Here is a 19,283-nt window from a genome sequence, read left to right as displayed (position 1 = left end):
AGCCAGTGGGAAAGTACAGGGACAAAAGTGTGTGTGTGTGTGTAATTCAGTGCATGGTATTGGATATTTCTACCTAGTGCAGAAAAGGATGGGACACAATCCCGGAGAACGAGAAGCAGAGCAGGGGCCAGGATGCTCTTATTACGTTCAGCACCCCTGCAAGAGGACTCTGCCAGCAGAGCACAAGGGAAGGGCAAATGGCTGGGGGAGGGCCAGCGGAGGAGGAAAGGCTGGGGGAGAAGAGGGAGGGGCGGCCCAGGGCAGGAGCCTGAAGGTCTCCTTCCGGCCATCAGAAGGGAAAGGGATTGAAAGGTGCAGCTGGACAAGTCGAGGCTATTTGTTGGGTGGGCAGAGCAGGCTGAGGCGGGAGATTCTATTGGGGGGGGGTCTTTGGAAGAGCCAGGAGAAGCGGGGGATCTTCGGGCCGCCTTGGACAACCGACATTGCCTGGAAGGCCAGATTTTAAACATTACAGCCGCTTTATGTTCAGCCACCAAAGCCCCCCTCTTTTCTGAAACAGCACATGTGTTGCACGGGGGTAACAAAAGCAGGCTCCTCCATGGAGCTTTCAGTCATAGCCAGCAGGCCCACCAGGCTGAGCTCTGCCGCTGGAATGGAGCTTTGTCACTGACGGCATTAAGGAGGACAGATTTAGTCTTATCGCACCAAGCATTAGCTTCAGTGAATTAGGCAAAATCATTTGAAGCTGCAAAGCTGGGACTGTTCTGACTCAGCTCCCCAAACACGACAAACCCTCTGACGTGAACTCAAAAGATTCCTTTATTGGGAGCGCCAGCAGCCCCAGCAAAAGGTTTCTCTCGCAGGCTAACAAGTCCATCCAGCCGGAAGATGAATAGTTGGGTGCCACATTTATTCATCTCTGGCCCCTGCCTTTTATCCCCAGAGCTGGGGTGGGGCTTTGCTAGCAGCGGTGGCTCTTCCACTCCCAAGGACTGGCTCATAGATTTCCACTGCTCTCCTCTCCTCTGCATTTTGTGCATCCGCGCGTCAGGCACTGGACCCAGCTGTTCCTTCTTTTCCTCATCAGCCACCCTCCAGACCTGGGGGCTGTTGACTCTCCATCTGAGGGCTGACGGATGGCCCAGGCTCTGCCTCTGCCTCTCTGCCAGCTCCATTCCCCCTCACAGTTCCCAGGTTGCCTTGACACTGGCCCTGACTCTGGCTCCTGCTCCTCAGAGTCAGCTGCTGGAGGGCCCAGCAGCCAACAGGTCATAACAGGGACAAGCAGCCAGTTGGAAGCGCTCTCTCTCTCCCTAGTTACCACCCCGGCCTCCCCCGAGGTTTCTGGATGCCTTGGCAAAACTGTGCCCCTCCCCCATGGTTCCAGGGAGGTCAAGGTACGGAGGAGGCCACTCTCCACGGTGGTTAATGCTAATGGAGACGGGGCCATTGGTCTAGCAGTTATCATGCTCTGGCCAGGGGTCAGCAGCCCAAATGCTGGTGTGCAGGAGATGGGAAGGCTCTCAGGTGGGGCTCCTGGTGGCTCCTGGTTGTCCCTCTCAGGCCGAGGGTGATACCCCCAATGGAGGAGCCCACGAAGGCTGGGAAAGGATTGGACGGGGGGGGGAGTGTCTTGGACTCTCTCGAGCAGGAAAATATGGTCAGGATTTGTTAGGAGGATCCGAGGCTTTTACTCGGGTTTCAGTCCAAGCTCGGCAGTTGTGACCCGAGGCTTCATCCAAAAGGGGCAGGATTGGGGGCAGGGCAGCGAGGGAGGCTTCTTTGGGACACCCCAGGAGGGAAGACTCAGAGCCAGCTAGCCTGGGCCACGGTAAGCCCTCCCCCCACCCCCAGGAGCAAGGATGTCCCCATCAAGAGGGCCGAGAGGGCAGTGGGCTCCAAGGAGGAGCAGGAACTCCAGAAGGGAGGGACAGGGATTCAGAAGCTCAGCCAAGGGGGGGGTGGAAACCCAGAAAAGCTGGGGAGGGGCAGGGGAGGGGCGCCACTGCATTTTCAGGCAGCCCGGTGTGAGAAGCCGAAGAGAGCAGAAACCCGGGGGGAATGGTGGCCAGCAGAGGGGAGGAGCTCGGGGAGGGGCTGGCCTTGGAGGACTCCTGTCCCTTCAGGGTGAGCTGCTGAAGCAGAGAGTTTGACACGCTTCCAGAAAAGGAGACCCCCAGGAGATCACCTCAACCATCCTTAATTGGAGCAGAAAAGGTCAGGAGAGGCGAGATCAGGTGGATCCTTAGGTAAAGGTGGAGAGAAAAAAGAAGCATATTCACCTGGGGGGGGAGGGCGGGGGAGAAATCGCACTGTGCACACACCGAAGTTCTCCAGGGAGCCCAAGGACACCGACGGTCATCAGGACGAATCCGAGCAGAAAAGCAGGAAGAGAGAGGAGCTGAAGGGAGCCTGGCCAGGAGGGACAGGATCTGGGCACCTCCCTCTTAGGCTCTGCCCAAAATGCTGCAGAGCCCCAGTGGCCCAGCGGTCAGAGTGCGGGACTGCAGGCTCCTTCTGCTGATCACCAGCTGCTAGAAGTTTGGCAGTTCAAATCTCACCAGGCTCCAGGCTGACTCAGCCTTCTGTCCTTCTGAGGTGGGTAAAATGAGGGCCCAGATTGTTGGGGGCCAGAGGCTGACTCTGTAAACTGCTTAGAGAGGGCTTTGAAAGCACTGTGAAGCGGTATATAAGTCTAATGGCTGTTGCTATTCAGAAAGGGGAGACCAGGGCTTTGGGGTTTTCTGGCAGGTCAGACTCCAAAAGCCCTTTGACTGCTACCTCAGTTCCTTCCTCCATTTCTTCCTAGGCTTCTAGTCAGGAGTTTTGCTCTTCCCTGCTTTCTGGATGGGTGTGGATGTCCCTGGCTGGGCTGAAACACTGCCTCCCACTGATGGCAATGCCTGGCGCTCACCTGCGGGCCCAAAAGGCAGAGCTTCCCGCTGCTGGGAAGGCATGTCGCACACCAGTGGTTCTGGGTTGGCACAGGAGGGCCCTTAAAAGGACATTGATGGGGAAGGGGCCCAGGGAGGCTGCGGAGAAGCTGCCCTGCAAGGCCTCTGAGATGCTCAGGCCATCTCTGGACCAGGAGCGAGAGCAGCTGAGGTTGTCAGGGCTTTGATGCTTTCTCTAGAAATGGAACCTGCCTAACGCTGCCACCTAGGCTGGAGACAGGAGCTCCTGGCACCTGAGAGAAGGTCTCCGTTCAGGAAGCCCACACCAATAAGGGTGGCCACCTTCAGTTTCTGGGGTCTCGTTGGCTCCATCCGGCTCAGGCTGTAGTTGAGGTGAGGCAGGAGTCTCCAGAGGCAGGTGAAACGGGGACTCTTGCACGGGGAACGGGGCTCTGTGAAACTTGCAGGCAATTCTGCCAGGAGTGGATTTCCTGGCCCTGCCCTCTTGGGAAAGCCTGGCTTCAGCCTGGCATGGGGCCCCCCCGGTCCAAACAAGAAGGCAAGGCAAGGAAGAGGCTGCTCTTGTTGAGCACGACAAGTAGGTCACCCATGATTGGGCAATCCTGCCTGTCTTCTGTTGGCTTCCAGGCGTCCCAGAGGGGCCCGGTGGGGCTGCTCCTTCCAGCATCGGGACATGCTTGAGCTTCCGAGCGGGAGAGAAGCACCCCTGAATTGCTGGAGGGGTGGGCACAGTGGCAGGAAGCCCAGCCATCCGCAGGGTCTGCAGAAGGAGAGAAGCCTGTATGATAATTTGGGCAAAAAATGTACGCCACAGTATTGAATTAGACAAGTGGGAATCTATTTGGGAAACAAATAGCAAACTAGCCTGAGCTTTTCTAAGGTTTGCTTTCCTGGGTGGGTGAGGTTCATACAGCCCCTTCTCTGCCAGTGCTGTGGAACAGGGGTCGCCAACCTTTGGGACCTCAGGGACCACCGAACATAATTTTAAATCCCACAGACCACTAATGTGCATTTGATTGACGGTGGCTTGCTGACGTGGGTGGAAAAGTCGGTCCCATATTCCGGAGCTGCAGGAGTCACAGGACTGGCCCTTGGGTCATCCCGGAGCAGCTCCTCCTTCCCCCGGGTGCACCGGCCTGCCATGGACTGGAGGAGCTGCTCTGGGGTGACCAAAGGGCCAGGCCTTCAGGGTCTCTCCAAAGCCTCCCCTCCCCATGCAGCATCTTTGCTGATCTGGGAATGTGGGGGGCGGGTGTGGCCGGAAACGGAGGGGGTCTCCATGGAGCAGGGCAGAGCCATCACAGTAGGGGGCAGCCGTGGCTGAGAGGCTCCTCCCCTCCCCCACCCTAGTTGCTTTGTCTCGAGGCAGCTGGGGAGGGGAAGGGAGGAGGACAGGTGCTGAGGGTTTATTCAGGGTTTCCTGACAATGGAGGCAGGCGCAGCGGCTGTCATCCTCCTGGCAGCATTGATGAGAGAGCCGCGGGTGCTGAATGCCTTGTGCAAGGAGCTGCTTTCAGCCTTTCCCAGGGAGGAAGGGATGATGGGGCCGGCACAGCCCCCCGAGCAAGGCCAGGCCGTGGCTGAGGCAGCTCCCGGAAGGGCCTTCCGAGGCCCCCATTTCCCTCCGAATCTGCCTGGAGCAGCCCCAGCCCTGTCAGAGAGCTGAGTGGCCACACCCCAACCTCCAGGGATGGCTGCCCTGAGCGCCACCACCCCCCCCAGCCTCCTGGGGTCACCAGCTAGCAAGGCCGAGCCTCTGACCTAAGTTCCAGGCGAGAGGCCGAGGGGAGTCATTCTGAGCAGAGCTGAGCTGAGCTCTGCAAGTGGGGAGGGGGCTCGCTTTGAAGAAAGGGGGGGACGCAGAAGAAGGGAGTTCCTTTGCTGTGGCTAAAAGAGGTTCCTGGGAGTGGGGGCAGGGCAGGAGGAGGCCGTTTGCCCAGGGCTTCACCTGCCACCCTCCCCTCTTCCCCATCTGCAGGTGCGGGCCATGAGGCTGTCCTTCGTAGGCGAGATGGGCTGGGAGCTGCATGTGCCCCGGGAGCACTGCCTGGCGGTCTACCGGGCTGTCATGGAAGCCGGGGCCAAGCACGGCATTGCCAACGCCGGATACAGAGCCATCGACTCTCTCAGCATCGAGAAAGGTTTGGGGAAGCCATGAACAAGCATCCCTGCAAAGACCCCCTTCAGGAGCAGTGGGGCCCAAGATGGGGACTGTCTGCCTTCCCCGTTGCTGACCAGGCACCCCACCCGCTCACCCCAGGTGCTGGGGCCACAGTCATGGTTCTCCGTCCCAAAGGGTTTTTTTCAAGGGCAACTGGACTTTCTGGTTTTTCTTGGAAGACATTTTGCTTCTCGTCCAAGAAGCTTCTTCAGCTCTGACTGGTTTGAAAGAGGGATCCAAGAGGCCATCTTTGTCCAAATGAAACAGCCCTCCCTTAACAGAGGGGGCGGGATACGACATCACCCATCTCCAGTCTACAACTCAGTCCTTTCAGCAGTCCGTGCATCCATTTGCACCACTCAGGTGACCCTGAGGACATAGATAAACCTCCAGGTGGCCTCAATAACTCTAAATAAAGGATGCAAATGACCAGCTGCCTAAGAGGAGTATAAATTCTTCCCTTCCCGTCCATCCAGTCAGAGCTGAAGAAGCTTCTTGGATGAGAAGTGAAAGGTCTTCAAAGAAAAAACAGAAAACCTAGTTGCCTCTTGGAAAAAGCACCTTTGGGGCAGAGCCAGCTCTCTCCACCAGTCATGCAGCCACCCAGACCAGGTGGAGGCGACTCCCTTCCCAGCTGCTTCGTTGGGTAGCCTTCCTCCCCAGAGAGGTCCCTGCCAGCCTCCAGGGTACACAAAAGACGCCCCCAACAGGATCTTCAAGTTAGGTTCTGACTTTGGGCAAGAAGAAAGCTTCGGGTCTGGCAGATAAAAGAGGCCAGGAGGGCAGGTTAGGCTCCTGCCAGGGTGTGGGGTTGGACTAGATGACCTACAAGGTCATCTACTCTGACCTCTATTAATCTAATCTAATCCTAATCAAAGTTTCAATGTCTTCTTTTTAAAAGATACTTGAATTTTTAGACCATTTTAAAAGCGCTGCTTGCATTTCTCTCTCCAGCCTGTATATTTCCTAATTGTGCTCTCCTCACAGGTCTGAGTTCTGCTTCCTTGGAGTCTACTAAACTGCCTTAATAAATCTATTCCAACTGGACCCCAAATCCCAGCAGGCCAGCAATTAGGCCAGCAATTAGCAATGCAAGAAAATGGATAAAAACTGCCCACGTGGCTGATTTAATTTGTTGTCATGGTTTTATTCCATTAATAGAGGAGAGACAAGGAGGCACTTCAGGCAAGCTGTCCTCTCCCATCATGGTCTGAATTGTGGAGATTCCTCCCTCCCTCCCTCCCTTCCTTTCCTTCCTCCTTCCCTCCCTCTCTCCATCCTCCATCCATCCCTTCCTGTCAAGGGTTTCAGCATCACCATAATATTATTTTCTGTGAAGTTGGGAGGTGGAGACAAGCACCCCAGCTCCATTTGCAAGGACCCCCTCCTTCTTTGGCCTAGATTAATTTTTTTCCGCCTTCTGCTCTTTTGGCTAAGTCACTTCTGCTCAGTTTGCAGCGTGACTACTATTATGAGATAACCCGGGAGCAAAACAGCACACACAGACATTTAACAGCGGTTTATATACAAGACATATACAGAAATATAGGCAAATACCTGACAAGTAAGCAATCTTAATTCTACATGGAGAACTCTGCAATGGATACAGAACACAAGGAGAGAGAACATGCCCTCTAATGTCAGCCTTATATAAACACCTCTTAAAGGGGTAAATACTTCTGTGAACCCATTCTTCATCTTAAAAGGGCAATGCCCATGCTATGCAGATTCATCCTTATTGCATCAGCCTTACAGCAGCTGGCAGCTATTAAATCTTATACCTCAACAGGTATAAGATTTTGGCATATATTTCAGGTCCCTCTAGGAATGGAGTGTCAGCTGTTCAACTTGTGAACCCAAAACAAGGATTTGAATTCCCAAAAGTAAAACTTTATTGGATATGGATATGGTAATGTTGGTACTGAAGAAACAAGCTCAGGTTTTTCCGCACAATTGCTTGCCTAGTTAAACAATACCTTCCCCTTCTCATTGTCCAATTATGAGATGTCCTCTTATTATGGGAACAGTTCCTCTCTTACTCCAGCAGCTGCAGTGGTGACCTTGATGGTTTCCATGCTCTCTGCATACATTCTCTGCATTTTGTTTTCCCCTTCCCTGCCCCCAGTTCATTGGCAAGTTGAAAAGCATTAGGGTTTGAAAGAAGCCAAGTGGTTTCATCTTGACATGTCGGCTTATATTTACAAACGGCTCCTCTGGGTTCGGGTGTTTAACGGTTGGCTCTCCCACAAAAAGCCACCCAAGCTTCTCGAAAGCCACTTGACATTCCACAGTCCACCTGAGCGGCTGGCTCAGTTTGCTTTCACTCCCCGTTCTGCTTATTTTGCTCTGGATGGATATAAAGCAGACAGAGCAACTCCACAAAGCATCTGTACAAAGTCTTTTTTATTAGTTCATCAGGCATCCTTATCAACTCACAGTTATGATGAGGTTCTTCTTAATGTCCAATCCTTTGCATATCTGCATTATAGTGTAGAAAGATAATAAAGTCTCATCCCCGTGATGATTGAAGCAGCTCCATGGTAATGGATTCAGGCAAGAGTGAGGGAGCCTCCCCCAACCCAACAAGGGTCAATTTAGTGACCAATCAGGGTTACAGATGTGACCACATGACGTGGACTACATTTCCCAGGATACCTTAATTACATTTATCATGATGCATTCCCTTAAGGGGGCAGTTCTCAATTCCTAGTTAACTATCCCAAATCCCATTAACTCTAAACTGTCTGGACAGCACACCCCCTCCGTCCATTTTTAATAGTTCAGTGATAGGCAGGGCTACCTGTGCAGACGAGGGGATGACTTGGTAGAAGCCATTCAGTCTTGACATAGAGCCTCTTTTGGGGCCACCAGGTTATCGGCATTGGCATGCAGACCTCCGCTCAGACGACAGTCCCTTGGAAGCTGGACTGGCCTTCACCTGCAAGCTGAAGTCGGAGGTGGCTTTCCTGGGACGGGAGGCAGTTGAGGCCCAGAAAGGTGCCGGTCTCTTCCGCCGTCTGGCCTGTTTCACCATTGACGAGTGAGTAGTTGGTGGCAGCTATGGCCGTCCCCCCACCATCTGCCCAGGCCCCCCACCTCTGGATCATCAGTTTTGAAATCTCAAAACTTGTTGCTCAGAGGTACCCGAACATTGATCTTTCATAACAGATTTTATTTAAAGTTTGCTGAGTTGCGGTATTCATCTTCTGACAATGTTCACTGCTGACTCCACAGTAGGATTCCCACCCCGCTTCCGGAATCCTGGGGTTGGAACAGTGGTGGGATTCAAAAAAATGTACTACCAGTTCTGTGGGCATGGCTTGGTGGGCGTGGCAGGGGAAGGATATACTGCAAAATCCCATTCCCTTCCCACTCACTTTCCAGCTCCGTTCTCCTGTGGAGGGCAACCAAAGGAGCTGGGACTCAATGGGAGGCAGAGAAGAGATGGGGTTGGCGGGGCCAGTCAGAGGTGGGATTGGCCAGTTCTCCAAACTACTCAAAATTTCTGCTACTAGTTCTCCAAATAGTCAAGTCTATCATGTCCGCCCTGAAGATGCTCAGATTGAAGTAAGGTTAAAATTGTCCTTAAAATTAGAAGGATTGGATCGGGTAATATGGTTCTAGGTCATGAGCAGCGGTGCCTGCAGTGGCTGAAATGGCGACCAGTTTTGTGCTGGTTCGGATCTGTGGCAATGGTTCCCTTGCGCGCTGGTTAGATGTCATCTGGAATTGGTGTGTCATGTTCTGGGACTTTTAAAAGTCCCGGAGAAGCTTGAGTGAACTCAGAGCTTACAGGGAGTCCTTGTCTTACAATCACAGTTGGGAGTGGAATGATGAGCAATGAGGTTGTAAATCACATGACTGAATTGTGATGGCCATCTGGTGTTCCCAGTGTGGCCACTGGGAAGTCAATTAGCCACCCCAAGCCGAGCCCCTCCCCGACCTGAGCCTCAGTTAAGGGCTGCCTCGCCATTCTCTGTCCTTTTGGCCACTTATACCTGCCTTGAATAGCACTGCTGGAGGCTCCTTGCCCCACCAAGGAAGTCTCAGCGGCTCCAACCCAGTCCCAGCCCTGGTTACACTCCAAAGAGGCCCTTGCACCCACCCCGGGCTTTGCACCCCAGCTGACCTTGGCCATCTTCTTGCTCCTGCTGACCAGGTGTGTCCAGCCTGGCTGCCAGGTGTGCCTAATTCAGCCTGGCTCCCCAGGGACTGTGTTTGCAGGGACTGTGGTGAGGTGCGGGCTCTGCTTGGCCTCCCTTAAGGCAGCGGCTTCCTCTGTATTGCAGGAAAGTCCCCTTCTTTGGCTTGGAGGCCATTTGGCGCAACGGCCAGGTGGTGGGGCACATCCGAAGGGCGGACTTTGGACACGCTATCAACAAAACAATTGCCTATGGCTACATCCGAGATCCTGAAGGAGGGCCGGTGAGTAGCAAGACCCCCATTTGGTTCTGGTGGGCTCTGTGCAGGGTGAGTGCTGGTGGCTCCTTTCTTAATCCGGATTGGCGAAAAGGAGCCGCTGGGGAAAAGAGGATTGGATCCTTTGCATTTCCTTTGCCCTAGATCAGGGATTGGCAACCTCAAACACTCAAAGAGCCACAAAGAAGATCCTAACCGGAAGCCCCCCCCCCCCCTTCAATTCTGGAGCTGACCGGAAGTCTGGTTCCCCCACCATAGAGTCTCCTTTTTCCTCTACCTGTCCTAACTGAAAGCCCTATCAATTGTGGGGCCGACCGGAAAACTCACCCCTTACCATAGAGTGTCCTCCTGGCGCGCTGTGCTTCCCTCTCCTCAAACTGTAAGCTCCTCTCAAAATTGACCAGCAACATGGAGCCCAGCAGAGGGATGAAAGACCCACATGCGGCTCCAGAGCTGTGGGTTGCCGACTCCTGGCCTAGATAAAGCAACAGGTAATGCTACCATTGGCAGAGTCCAAACACCGCCAAAGCACGAATCCAGAGGTTCTCCCAGAGAGCTCAGACCGTCCCCCCTCGAATCCAGTCCAATCCAGTTGGGCGGGTGGGGACATGTCCTGCCTCTGTGACCCCTCCCTTGACCTTCTGGGGGAGAGAACAACGGTTGGTCTGAATGCGGACCCCTGGCCACCAGGCTGCCCCAAGGAAAGTCCGTAGATGGACTGAAAAGGGAGCTTTGGGGTCAGCTCTTCACCCACATTCTGCTTTTGGGGCAGTCCCAGTTTTAGATACAGTTTGCACTGAGGTGGGTGTTTCAAGCTAAGCCCCTGTGGCTCTTTGGTGTCCATCGCTCTCCCATGTCCCATCTGGGAGGAGAGCCAGCGGGATGGAGAGGGCAGCTTCAGGGCCTTAGACCCTCGGTGGGCTGGAACCCTCTTCTGCCTTGAAGGTGGGGCGCTTTCTCCCCGCCCCCCGACTCCTGCAAGGGAGGGGCATAAAGAGCATAACTGACACTGGCTGCAGCTCCTCTGAGGTCTCTCTGCCTGCATGGAAGCCCCTCCTAAGACCCTGAGCTGGGTCTCAGGAGCCAGAAGAGCAGCTGGCTGGACCTGGGGCCCCTTCCCAGGAAAGAGCCCCCTCTGAATCTTGGCACACCTTCTGTTTGGATGTTCTGAAAGTGAGACCTCTGCAGCTGAGCTAACCCCTCAACCCCCCCCCCCCCAACCCATTGAGGCCGAATCCCTTGAGTTCTGTAACGGGCGCATTGATGTACAGTCGAAAGATTGCCATGGGATTCGTGAGGCCTGCGTACTGAATGCCCTGGCAGCTGCCTCCCCCTCAGTTTGGTTTCCAAGGAGCAGCCTCCAAATTCCCCCCTCCACCCAATTTCTGATACCCCACAAAACCCAGCCTGACAATACCAGGAGGGCTCCTGCCCCCAGAGACCTAGTCAGGATCCGGCTCAGGCGATGCTAAACCCCAATTAAACTGTCACAAGTGGCACCGTGCTGGGGCCATTTCTTCAAAAGGCAGCACTGCCCCCACCCCCAGGCCACCACGGTGCTTTTCTGCCTCCCCCAGAGCCCCCAGTGGGCCCGGGAGAAGCACAAAACCCATCCGGGCGAGGTTGTGTGTGTGTGTGGGGTTGCTGCTTGCACTAATTGCATTCAGGGAACAATGAGGAGAAGGGGGGGGGATTTCAGGGAGGCTGCTGAATATTTATGGGGACTGTTGGGGGGGGAGACTCTGAGAGGAGGAGAGGAGAGAACCGCCAGGCAGGCCTTGGGGTAAGTAAGGCCTCTGGAGAAGAACCTGGGGCTCTCAGCAGCGCCCCCTCTCGTAGGAAAGAAGATGAAGCCCCCCCCCCCAGCAGAGACCCTTCCTCTGGGCTCTCTCACCCTTTTACCTCATACAGGAAACATACAATCTGCAATTGGAATAAATAACATGACATTACTTGTCACAGCTCTTTCTGATTTTTTTTTTAATGTCAAGAAAATCCTTTAAAAAAAGTTTGCAAGAGACAGAATTTTGCCTGTAGAGTCCTCCCCCCAATCCCCACTTCCTCCCCCTCCCCAATTGTCCCTGCAGGACGACTTCCCCAGTGGGACGGTTCTTTTAAGGAAGGTGGGGTAGAGACGGGGAGGGATTTTCTACCTTTTTCTCACGGGAGCCTGAGTGACGGGCTTTGCTCTGTTTCCCCCTCAGGTCTCCCTGGAGTTTATAAAAAGCGGCGACTACATTTTGGAGAGGATGGGAGTTCCTTTCCCAGCCAGAGTCCACACCAAATCGCCTTTTGATCCAGAGAACAAGAGAGTCAAGGGGATCTACTGAATTCGTTGGATATGGATGGATCCAGCTCACCGGAAGTAAGGAGGGGACAGTGAAATGAAACAGAACGTGGAAGGTCAACGGACACCAGGCCCCGTTCAAGACAAGTCCCGAGGCTGAGTGGGGGGAAAGTGACTTTCCTCTTTTGGAGACTTAATCCGGAGGGCCAGCTGTGCATCTCCAATGTGCTCCAGGTTTTAAAATCATCTTGAAAGCTGCCTCACACACTGATTCTAAGGGCAGCCTGGTTTAACTAGTATCCCTTTCAAAATGTCCCCATTTTTGGCCACTTTGGTCATTCTGACATAATTATAATAAAAAGGACAATGATAACATATTTTTTTAAATTCAGAAACTGATTGTTAGCATCTAGCCTTAAATAAAGTAAATATTTCCCATGATAATGTGTTTTCTTTGCTGATTTATATTGTCATAAGTCGAGCAAGACTAAGGTTTTTTCAGAGTCTGTATTGGCTCTTTCCTTCAGCACTTTATCAAAGGTAAGTTTTCTTTTCAGTCCAGCTCGCTTGTCCACCTCATGGCAGCTTCCTTGACAAGAGGATGACATGCTTTGTTGTTACCTCTTTGGGGCTGTTGGTGCTAAACTAAATGACACAGTGAGGATCGTAAGCAGCTGCATAAAATCTACTCCTACTTGCTGGCTCCCTGTCTTGAGCCACATTGCACCAAAAGCTCTATCAAGGCAGAAAGCCTCATTGGAGGAGTACAGCAAAATCCTGTACCCACTTCTTCCTGTACATCCTGATCTTCCTCACCTATCAATGGGCAGGCTTAAATCCAGGAAGCCCTCTCTGGTACTCGCTCAACAGCTGTGCAACAACTTTGACATCAACACACAGTGGAAAGCCCAATAGGCTGCCCAGCTACAGGCAGTTACAGGCAGTTACATAGGTGACCCTACACACAAAAGGTGCCAAATTTTGACCTTCCTCGCCAGCATTGGTCAACTCTGAACAGGATCCGTACCCAACTTGGTGTCTGCCAGGACTCCTTGTTTAAGTGGGGTCTTGTCTCTACCCCTCAGTGTGACTCGGGGGCTCCTCAACAAAATACCCATCCCATTGTGCGTCAACCTTCAAAAATCTTCTGCTTGTGGGCTTCCGGTTTGAATCTCTTCGGCGACAGACCAAAATCCGTGATCGTGCGTGGTTTTGATCTGTGCTCGCTGCCAGAGCGCCCCGAGCCAGCTGGCTTCGGGGCTAAGCCACCCTGTAGAGGTGGTGAAGAGGGGGGAGACTGCCAGCAGGGTCGAGGACAGCTGCATCTCTCTTCCCCAGCTGGCCATTACTCCCTTTCCTGAAGGCGGTTGCAGCGGTGGTCAGAAATGGCCACCTCAAAGAAGAACTGAACTGGAAAAGAATGTGCAGGAGGAAAATAAGAAGCGAAAGTTTTGGTCGACCGGGTTAAATTGAAAAAGCAAAAACGTAAGGTACCCTGGAATTTATATTAAATTACATTGTTCCCAAAGAAGATTTTGAAGCTGCGCAGGAGAGAGAGAAGGGAAAGGATTAGGTGTTTTTTTTTCTTCCCTTCCTTATACTGACAGCTTAAGCAAGAAATTGAAAAAAAATCCACTTCAACATTAATAGGCATCTAAGCTGAAAATAAAAGTCAAGGGGATAATAAAGGTTTCTGGATATTTAAAAGTGTTTAAAAGCAGGAAAGGAGAAAAAAAAGAATAAAAGGGCAGGATCTGGAAAAATGGAGGAGACTGCCTGGAACTAAGGAATAGAACTGTAACTAAAAGGAACTTACAGTGAAATTTTAACAAGATTCCTCAAAGATACATTTTAACTGAAATTTAGCAACAAAATAATAGAACCCCAGGAAGAGAATGTGGAAAAAAGAAGCAAGAAGAAACAGCCTTGGTTTGTTTGGATTACTTGGTGATTTTTGGTTTTTGCATCTAGACGACTAAAATTAACCGGGTGATTGTTTAAAAGTCTTTAAAATGGCATCACTCTTAGAAGAACTGAAAATTGAACTTTAAAAATGGAAAGAAGATGCACAAGAAGGGAGAGTTTCTTTTGGCTTCATATTTCAATTCTTAGAAATGGAGATCTGGAACTATGAGAAACAACAAGAAACGCTTGCAGAACAAGAAGACTGGGACAAAGAAGAAACCATCTTTAATGCTCAAATAATTTTAAGTGAGGGGGAAAAAAGGAAAGGGGGGAAAGAGAGTGAAAGGTTTAAGACTAGAAAAGACAACCAAAGAGAAGAACAATTTGAAAGATAAGTGTAATATTAGAAAGCAACAGAAGAAGGGATTACAAATGAGAGAGTTAGAAGTAGAGAGACGGTGGGGTAAAAAGGGGAGGGAGAAGAAGAGGGGGAAGAAGGTAAGGAAAAGAAGTTCTAAAAGACAGAAACAAAAAATAGAGAAACAGGGAAAAGATATAAGAATTGTAACCATAAGCTTGTTTAGAGATAATGGGTGAAAAATTAATTATAAAAGGGATTCTGCAAAGGTACATAAGATAGCATTGTTATATTACAAACAAATAATTTTAGAAAATATGACTAAAATGATGGATAAAATATTTACTGTAATGTAGTGGAAAGTTTGTTAATAAATAAATGAATTAAAGTGAATGAGAGAATTAAATGGGAACATTTTAATTATTATTAATGATTTATAAAAATATAAGTGAGAAATATGGAAAAAAAGAATTAATTATGGAAAGTTTATAAGTGCTCCCAAGGAAGTATGATATTTAATTGAAAAGAAATGTTAAAGATGTTAAGATTTTAATGAATATTAATGATAGAATTGAATTGGAATGTGTGTTTTATATATATATATATATATATATATATATATATATATATATATATATATATATATATTCATTCTTTGTAAGAATATAGTGTGTATTTTAAGAATGTACCAAGCAGAATTCGATTGGAAGTTATGTATTATATTGAATGCTATAATCTTAAAGATATACATTGAAGCTTAAATAAGAGTTTGAATGGATAAAATTAAAAGATATAAAGGTGTCATACTCCAATTGGTAACTACAGGGAAAAATTTGTTTAATGAGAAAAGATATGAAATTGAAACAGGACAGACAAAAGTATAAATATAATTATTTGAATTGAGATGAGATAATTAAAATAAAGTTGAGAAAATTAAAAGAGGGGAAAAACTATGTAGAAAATATAAAACAGTAATAAGATATGGAATAGAATATAAAAATGAGCATGAAATTGAGTTTTGTGTCTGTATGAAGAAGTGATAACCTGGGACCATGCTATTTTCAAAAGTAGATGTTTTATTTGTATTTTGTTTTTGTGAAAACCCAAATAAAATTTTCAAAAAACCCAAATCTTCTGCTTGTCGTTTTGGCTGCCATAGTAATGGGGGGAGGGAGGATACATTGGGCTTTGTGGGGGGAGGGGGAAGAGTGCTGGAGGTTTGAGAGGGTGAATTGTAAAACTTGGGAAAACTTTCCTGTTGATGCTTACTTGCTTATTGCGCAACTGCAGCCCTTTATCAAAACCAGGCCAAGGTCAGCCAGATGTCTGAATCACCACCTGAAGATGCCCTACATGACATTATGCACATCTCAGATTGGATGGCCAGTTTGAACTATTGTGGGCGGGAACATTGCCATAACTTTCAATGTGTGATTTTCATGCCTAATGTCTCAGATCTTGAATGTTTTTGATGCTACCACTTGATTTCCAGTAAAAGTCCTTTTCTCTATAACAATGGAGTCTAAGGGTTTCTTTCTTGGGTTTCGAATGGAGCCTCACCTGACAGTGTCCGAATGTCCATCAAGAGCTTACACTGGGCCAATGTCTGATTTTTTTCAACATAGACCACTCTTTCCTTGAATGGCTACGCGGACTGGACATTTATCATCTGAACAACCCCATATATATTAAATAAATAAATAAATGGAGCTGTTGGTATTTCCTGAGGCCTTCCTTCCTAGTGCCCATGCCTGAATGAACCAAGAGAAAGTCAGTCAAATAATGCCTCCCACTTCAAAGCTTCCAACTGGTTGCCGGATGTTTTTGCTGACCTGAACCTTTTCCAAAATTCCACCCGTATCTTATTCCCTGCGAATGCTTCAGTAACTTTCCCTGACAAGGAGGGAAAGCAGAAGGTATTTTATGGGCCAGACTCACAAAACTCCGCCGACAAAGCTGCTTTGCCATTCGGATTCTTGCCCTTCCACCCAGCCTCTGGTGTGTGAATGTGGGTGTGGGTGTTGTGACTTCTTTGGGCCAACCCGCAAGCCTAGCTAATTCCAGGGGCAGAAATGATCCCATGAAGGCTGGTGTGGAAGCAGCACATATTGTGGAAACGGAGGGAACTTGGGTGGCAGGAGCAGGACGGGAAACATTTGGGCTTCAGTTTTTCTCAATCAAGAATGTCTTAAAAGAGGATACACTTTTCTTTTTTTAAAAAAGAGTTAAATTGGGAAAATTGATTTGTTTAAAACAGGAGTGTCAAACTCAAGGCCCGGGGGTCCTTAGATCTGGCCTGTGGGGCCACCCTGGAAACAGTGAAGGACCCCGACACGAGCGATGTTGAGCAGGCCACACACCCCTGGAAACACCCCCAAGGTCAAACACAACCCTGATGCGGCCTTCAATGAAATCGAGTTTTATCTAAAACATTCTGATAATTAAGGTCACTGACCAGCAAATTAAAATGAGGACACCTTAAAAGAATAAAAAACAAAGCGCAGGAAGCCATAATATAGAAAGGATAGACATAATCTAGAAATAACAATAAAATACATTATATAACAACAAAACAACAAAATCAGCCTTTTTATTCTACACAGCGGAAAGGCCCGATAGCTGGAAAAAGGCTAGTATAATATTAATACCTGAAGAGATACGCAAAGATTTGACTTTATCCAGAAATAATAATGAAAAACAAGTTGGACAGGTGCTACTAGATGCAGAGAATTAAAAAAATGAAAAGGACTTTAGCATATTAAGTTTCAAGATTAATAATCAGAAGACAAAGACATTAAAAAATATGAAGTTCAAATAGAATTGATGACAAAAACTGATTTTAAGATTGAGAACAAAGTAAAATACTTGGGTGTTACAAATATAAACTGTATGTGTTTTAAAATAATTGTGTTAAGGACATGGACTGAAATGAAAAAGGACATGTTAAGATGGGAGAAATTAAAAAATTTTCACTGTTGGGGAGAATTTCTGTGATAATATGTCAGGGCTGACTCACTACAAACTCCTGCTCAAACAGCGACGGGGGGAGGAAAGTATTGGAAAGAGGCCTGGGAATTGAGGAATGCAAGGGAGCCAACGCAGCCAACACTCCAAGGTCAAATGCGGGGAAAATTTGGAGGTGCTCAGAATATTCCCAAAACAAAATGAATGCAATTGATTGGTGGACAATGAACCATGGGGAAATCCAGGGGGAAAGAGGGGGTTTTACCTACGCTGGTTTTCATGTAAAAACTTTAGAACCGTTTTTGCCTCTGTGGAATTCAGTCAAGTTATACTCTTGGTAAAATATTTTTTTTATTTATTTATTTTATTTTATTTGTCAATTGTTTACAAGATAATAAGTATAAGTGTATACATAGTTATGAATACATGAAATGGGTACATATAAGAAAAATAAAAGAAAAATAAAAGAAACGATAGGACAGGGACGAGGGCACGTAGGTGTGCGCTTTGCGCCCCCTACAGACCTCTTAGGAAAGGGGTGAGGTCAATAGTAGACAGTCTAAGGTTAAAGTTTTTGGCGTTTAGGGAAGAAACCACAGAGTCAGGTATTCCAGATACTGACCACTCTGTTGCTGAAGTCGTATTTCCTGCAATCAAGCTTGGTGCGATTAACCTTGAGTTTGTATCTGTTGTGTGCTCTTGTGTTGTTATGGTTGAAGCTGAAGTATTCATTGACAGGTAGGACATTGCAATGTATGATTTTATATACCATGCTTAAATCAGACCGAAGATGGCATAATTCAAGGTTTTCTAGTTCTAGAATTTCAAGTCTGGTGGCATAAGGTATTCTACAACGAGTAGAAGAGTGGAGAACTCTTCTTGTGAAATATTTCTGGACTTTCTCAATTGTGCTAATATCAGATACGTAATGTGGGTTCCAGACTGATGAGCTGTATTCGAGTATTGGTCTAGCAAATGTTTTGTATGCTCTAGTTAGTAGTGTGATATTACCAGAGAAAAAGCTACGTAAGATTAGGTTAACAACTCTTAATGCCTTTTTGGCTATGTAGTTGCAGTGGGCTCTAGCACTTAGATCATTAGAGGTGAGTATTCCGAGGTCCTTTACAGAGCTTGGATCATCAACAAGATCTTGACTATTCAGCTTGTATTTTATTTTCGGATTTTTTTTGCCAATATGTAAGACAGAGCATTTATTTGTTGAGATTTGAAGTTGCCATTTGTTTGACCATTCTGATACACAGTCAAGATCTTTTTGAAGGGTAGCAATATTGTCTGTGGTATTGAACAGCTTTATATCATCAGCGAAAAGAACGCAGTTGCTCTTAATATGATCACAGAGGTCATTTATGTAGAGTATGAAGAGAGTTGGTCCTAGAACACTGCCTTGGGGACACCACTATTGACAGGTACAGAATTTGATAGGGACGCTCCCAATTTTGACCATTTGTTGTCTGTTTGACAGGAATGCTTCTATCCAGTTATGCAGTTGTCCAGGGATACCATAGGATTTTATTTTTAGTAGTAGTTTGTCATGTACCACTGAATCAAAGGCTTTACTATGTCTATGTAGATTGCATCTATTGTTTTGCCCTGATCAAGTTGTGTAGTCCATATGTTTTTGCAGTGTAAGAGTTGCAGATTACAGGATAGTTTTTCTGAAACCAAATTGTTTATTGGAGAGTAGGTTGTTTGTCTCTAAGTGGAGGATGATGGATTGGTTAATAATTGATTCCATGACTTTACAGGTGACGCAGCATAAGGAGATTGGTCTGTAATTTTCAACTAGGCAAGGGTATCCCTTTTGAAGATGGGGATGACTGTGGCTTGTGACCATAGGTTAGGCAAGGAACTGGTCCTGAAAGATTTTTCAAAGATTATGCTTAGAGGTTTGGCTATGGCAGTGGATAGCTTTTTTAAGAAATAGGCACATATTCCATCTGGTCCAATAGATAGAGATGGTTTTAGATTGCGTAGTGCTTTTTCAACATTGTCTTCTGTAAAATCGATATGTATTAGATCATTGTAGTTATCTGTGGTTCTGGCTAGGAAATACTGGGCATGATCCATTGCTGTTTACAAATACTGAGCCAAAAATGTGTTAAAGATGTTGGCTTTAATGGTGTCGTCGTTGCAGTCTTTACCATTAGGTCCTATCAGGGGTGGGATGGACCTTGAATCTTTTAGTTTGTTGTTTACAAAATTGTAAAAAGCACTGGTGGAATAGGTGCTTAGAAGGTTTTCCTCTTGTTTAATGTGATAATTGGTGCATTCGGTCTTTATTTGGTGGCATAA

The 19,283-nt window shown here is 48.1% G+C and overlaps 1 protein-coding gene across 3 annotated transcripts in view; it reads left to right on the top strand.

The window, feature by feature from the left end:
* SARDH (sarcosine dehydrogenase) overlaps positions 1 to 12,187 on the top strand; it is a 56,118-nt gene extending 43,931 nt beyond the window's left edge. The window contains exons 18-22 of one of the 3 annotated variants that reach the window (XR_015739725.1): positions 4,855 to 5,017; positions 6,025 to 6,222; positions 7,909 to 8,077; positions 9,327 to 9,462; positions 11,661 to 12,187. Coding sequence is in view for 1 of the 3 variants with exons in the window: in XM_026719176.2 (XP_026574961.2) it covers positions 4,855 to 5,017; positions 7,909 to 8,077; positions 9,327 to 9,462; positions 11,661 to 11,786 (594 nt within the window). In the remaining 2 variants the exon portion in view is untranslated. Of the gene's footprint in view, positions 1 to 4,854; positions 5,137 to 6,024; positions 6,223 to 7,908; positions 8,078 to 9,326; positions 9,463 to 11,660 lie in introns of all 3 variants that reach the window. The other 2 variants (XR_015739726.1, XM_026719176.2) reach the window with 2 other exon arrangements.
* Positions 12,188 to 19,283: the final 7,096 nt, after the last annotated feature.

The sequence above is a fragment of the Pseudonaja textilis genome, chromosome 17, assembly GCF_049901715.1.
Source record: "Pseudonaja textilis isolate UNSWEBS1 chromosome 17, rPseTex1.2, whole genome shotgun sequence".
NCBI lineage: Eukaryota > Metazoa > Chordata > Lepidosauria > Squamata > Elapidae > Pseudonaja > Pseudonaja textilis.
This window is presented reverse-complemented; position numbering and strand designations above follow the sequence as displayed.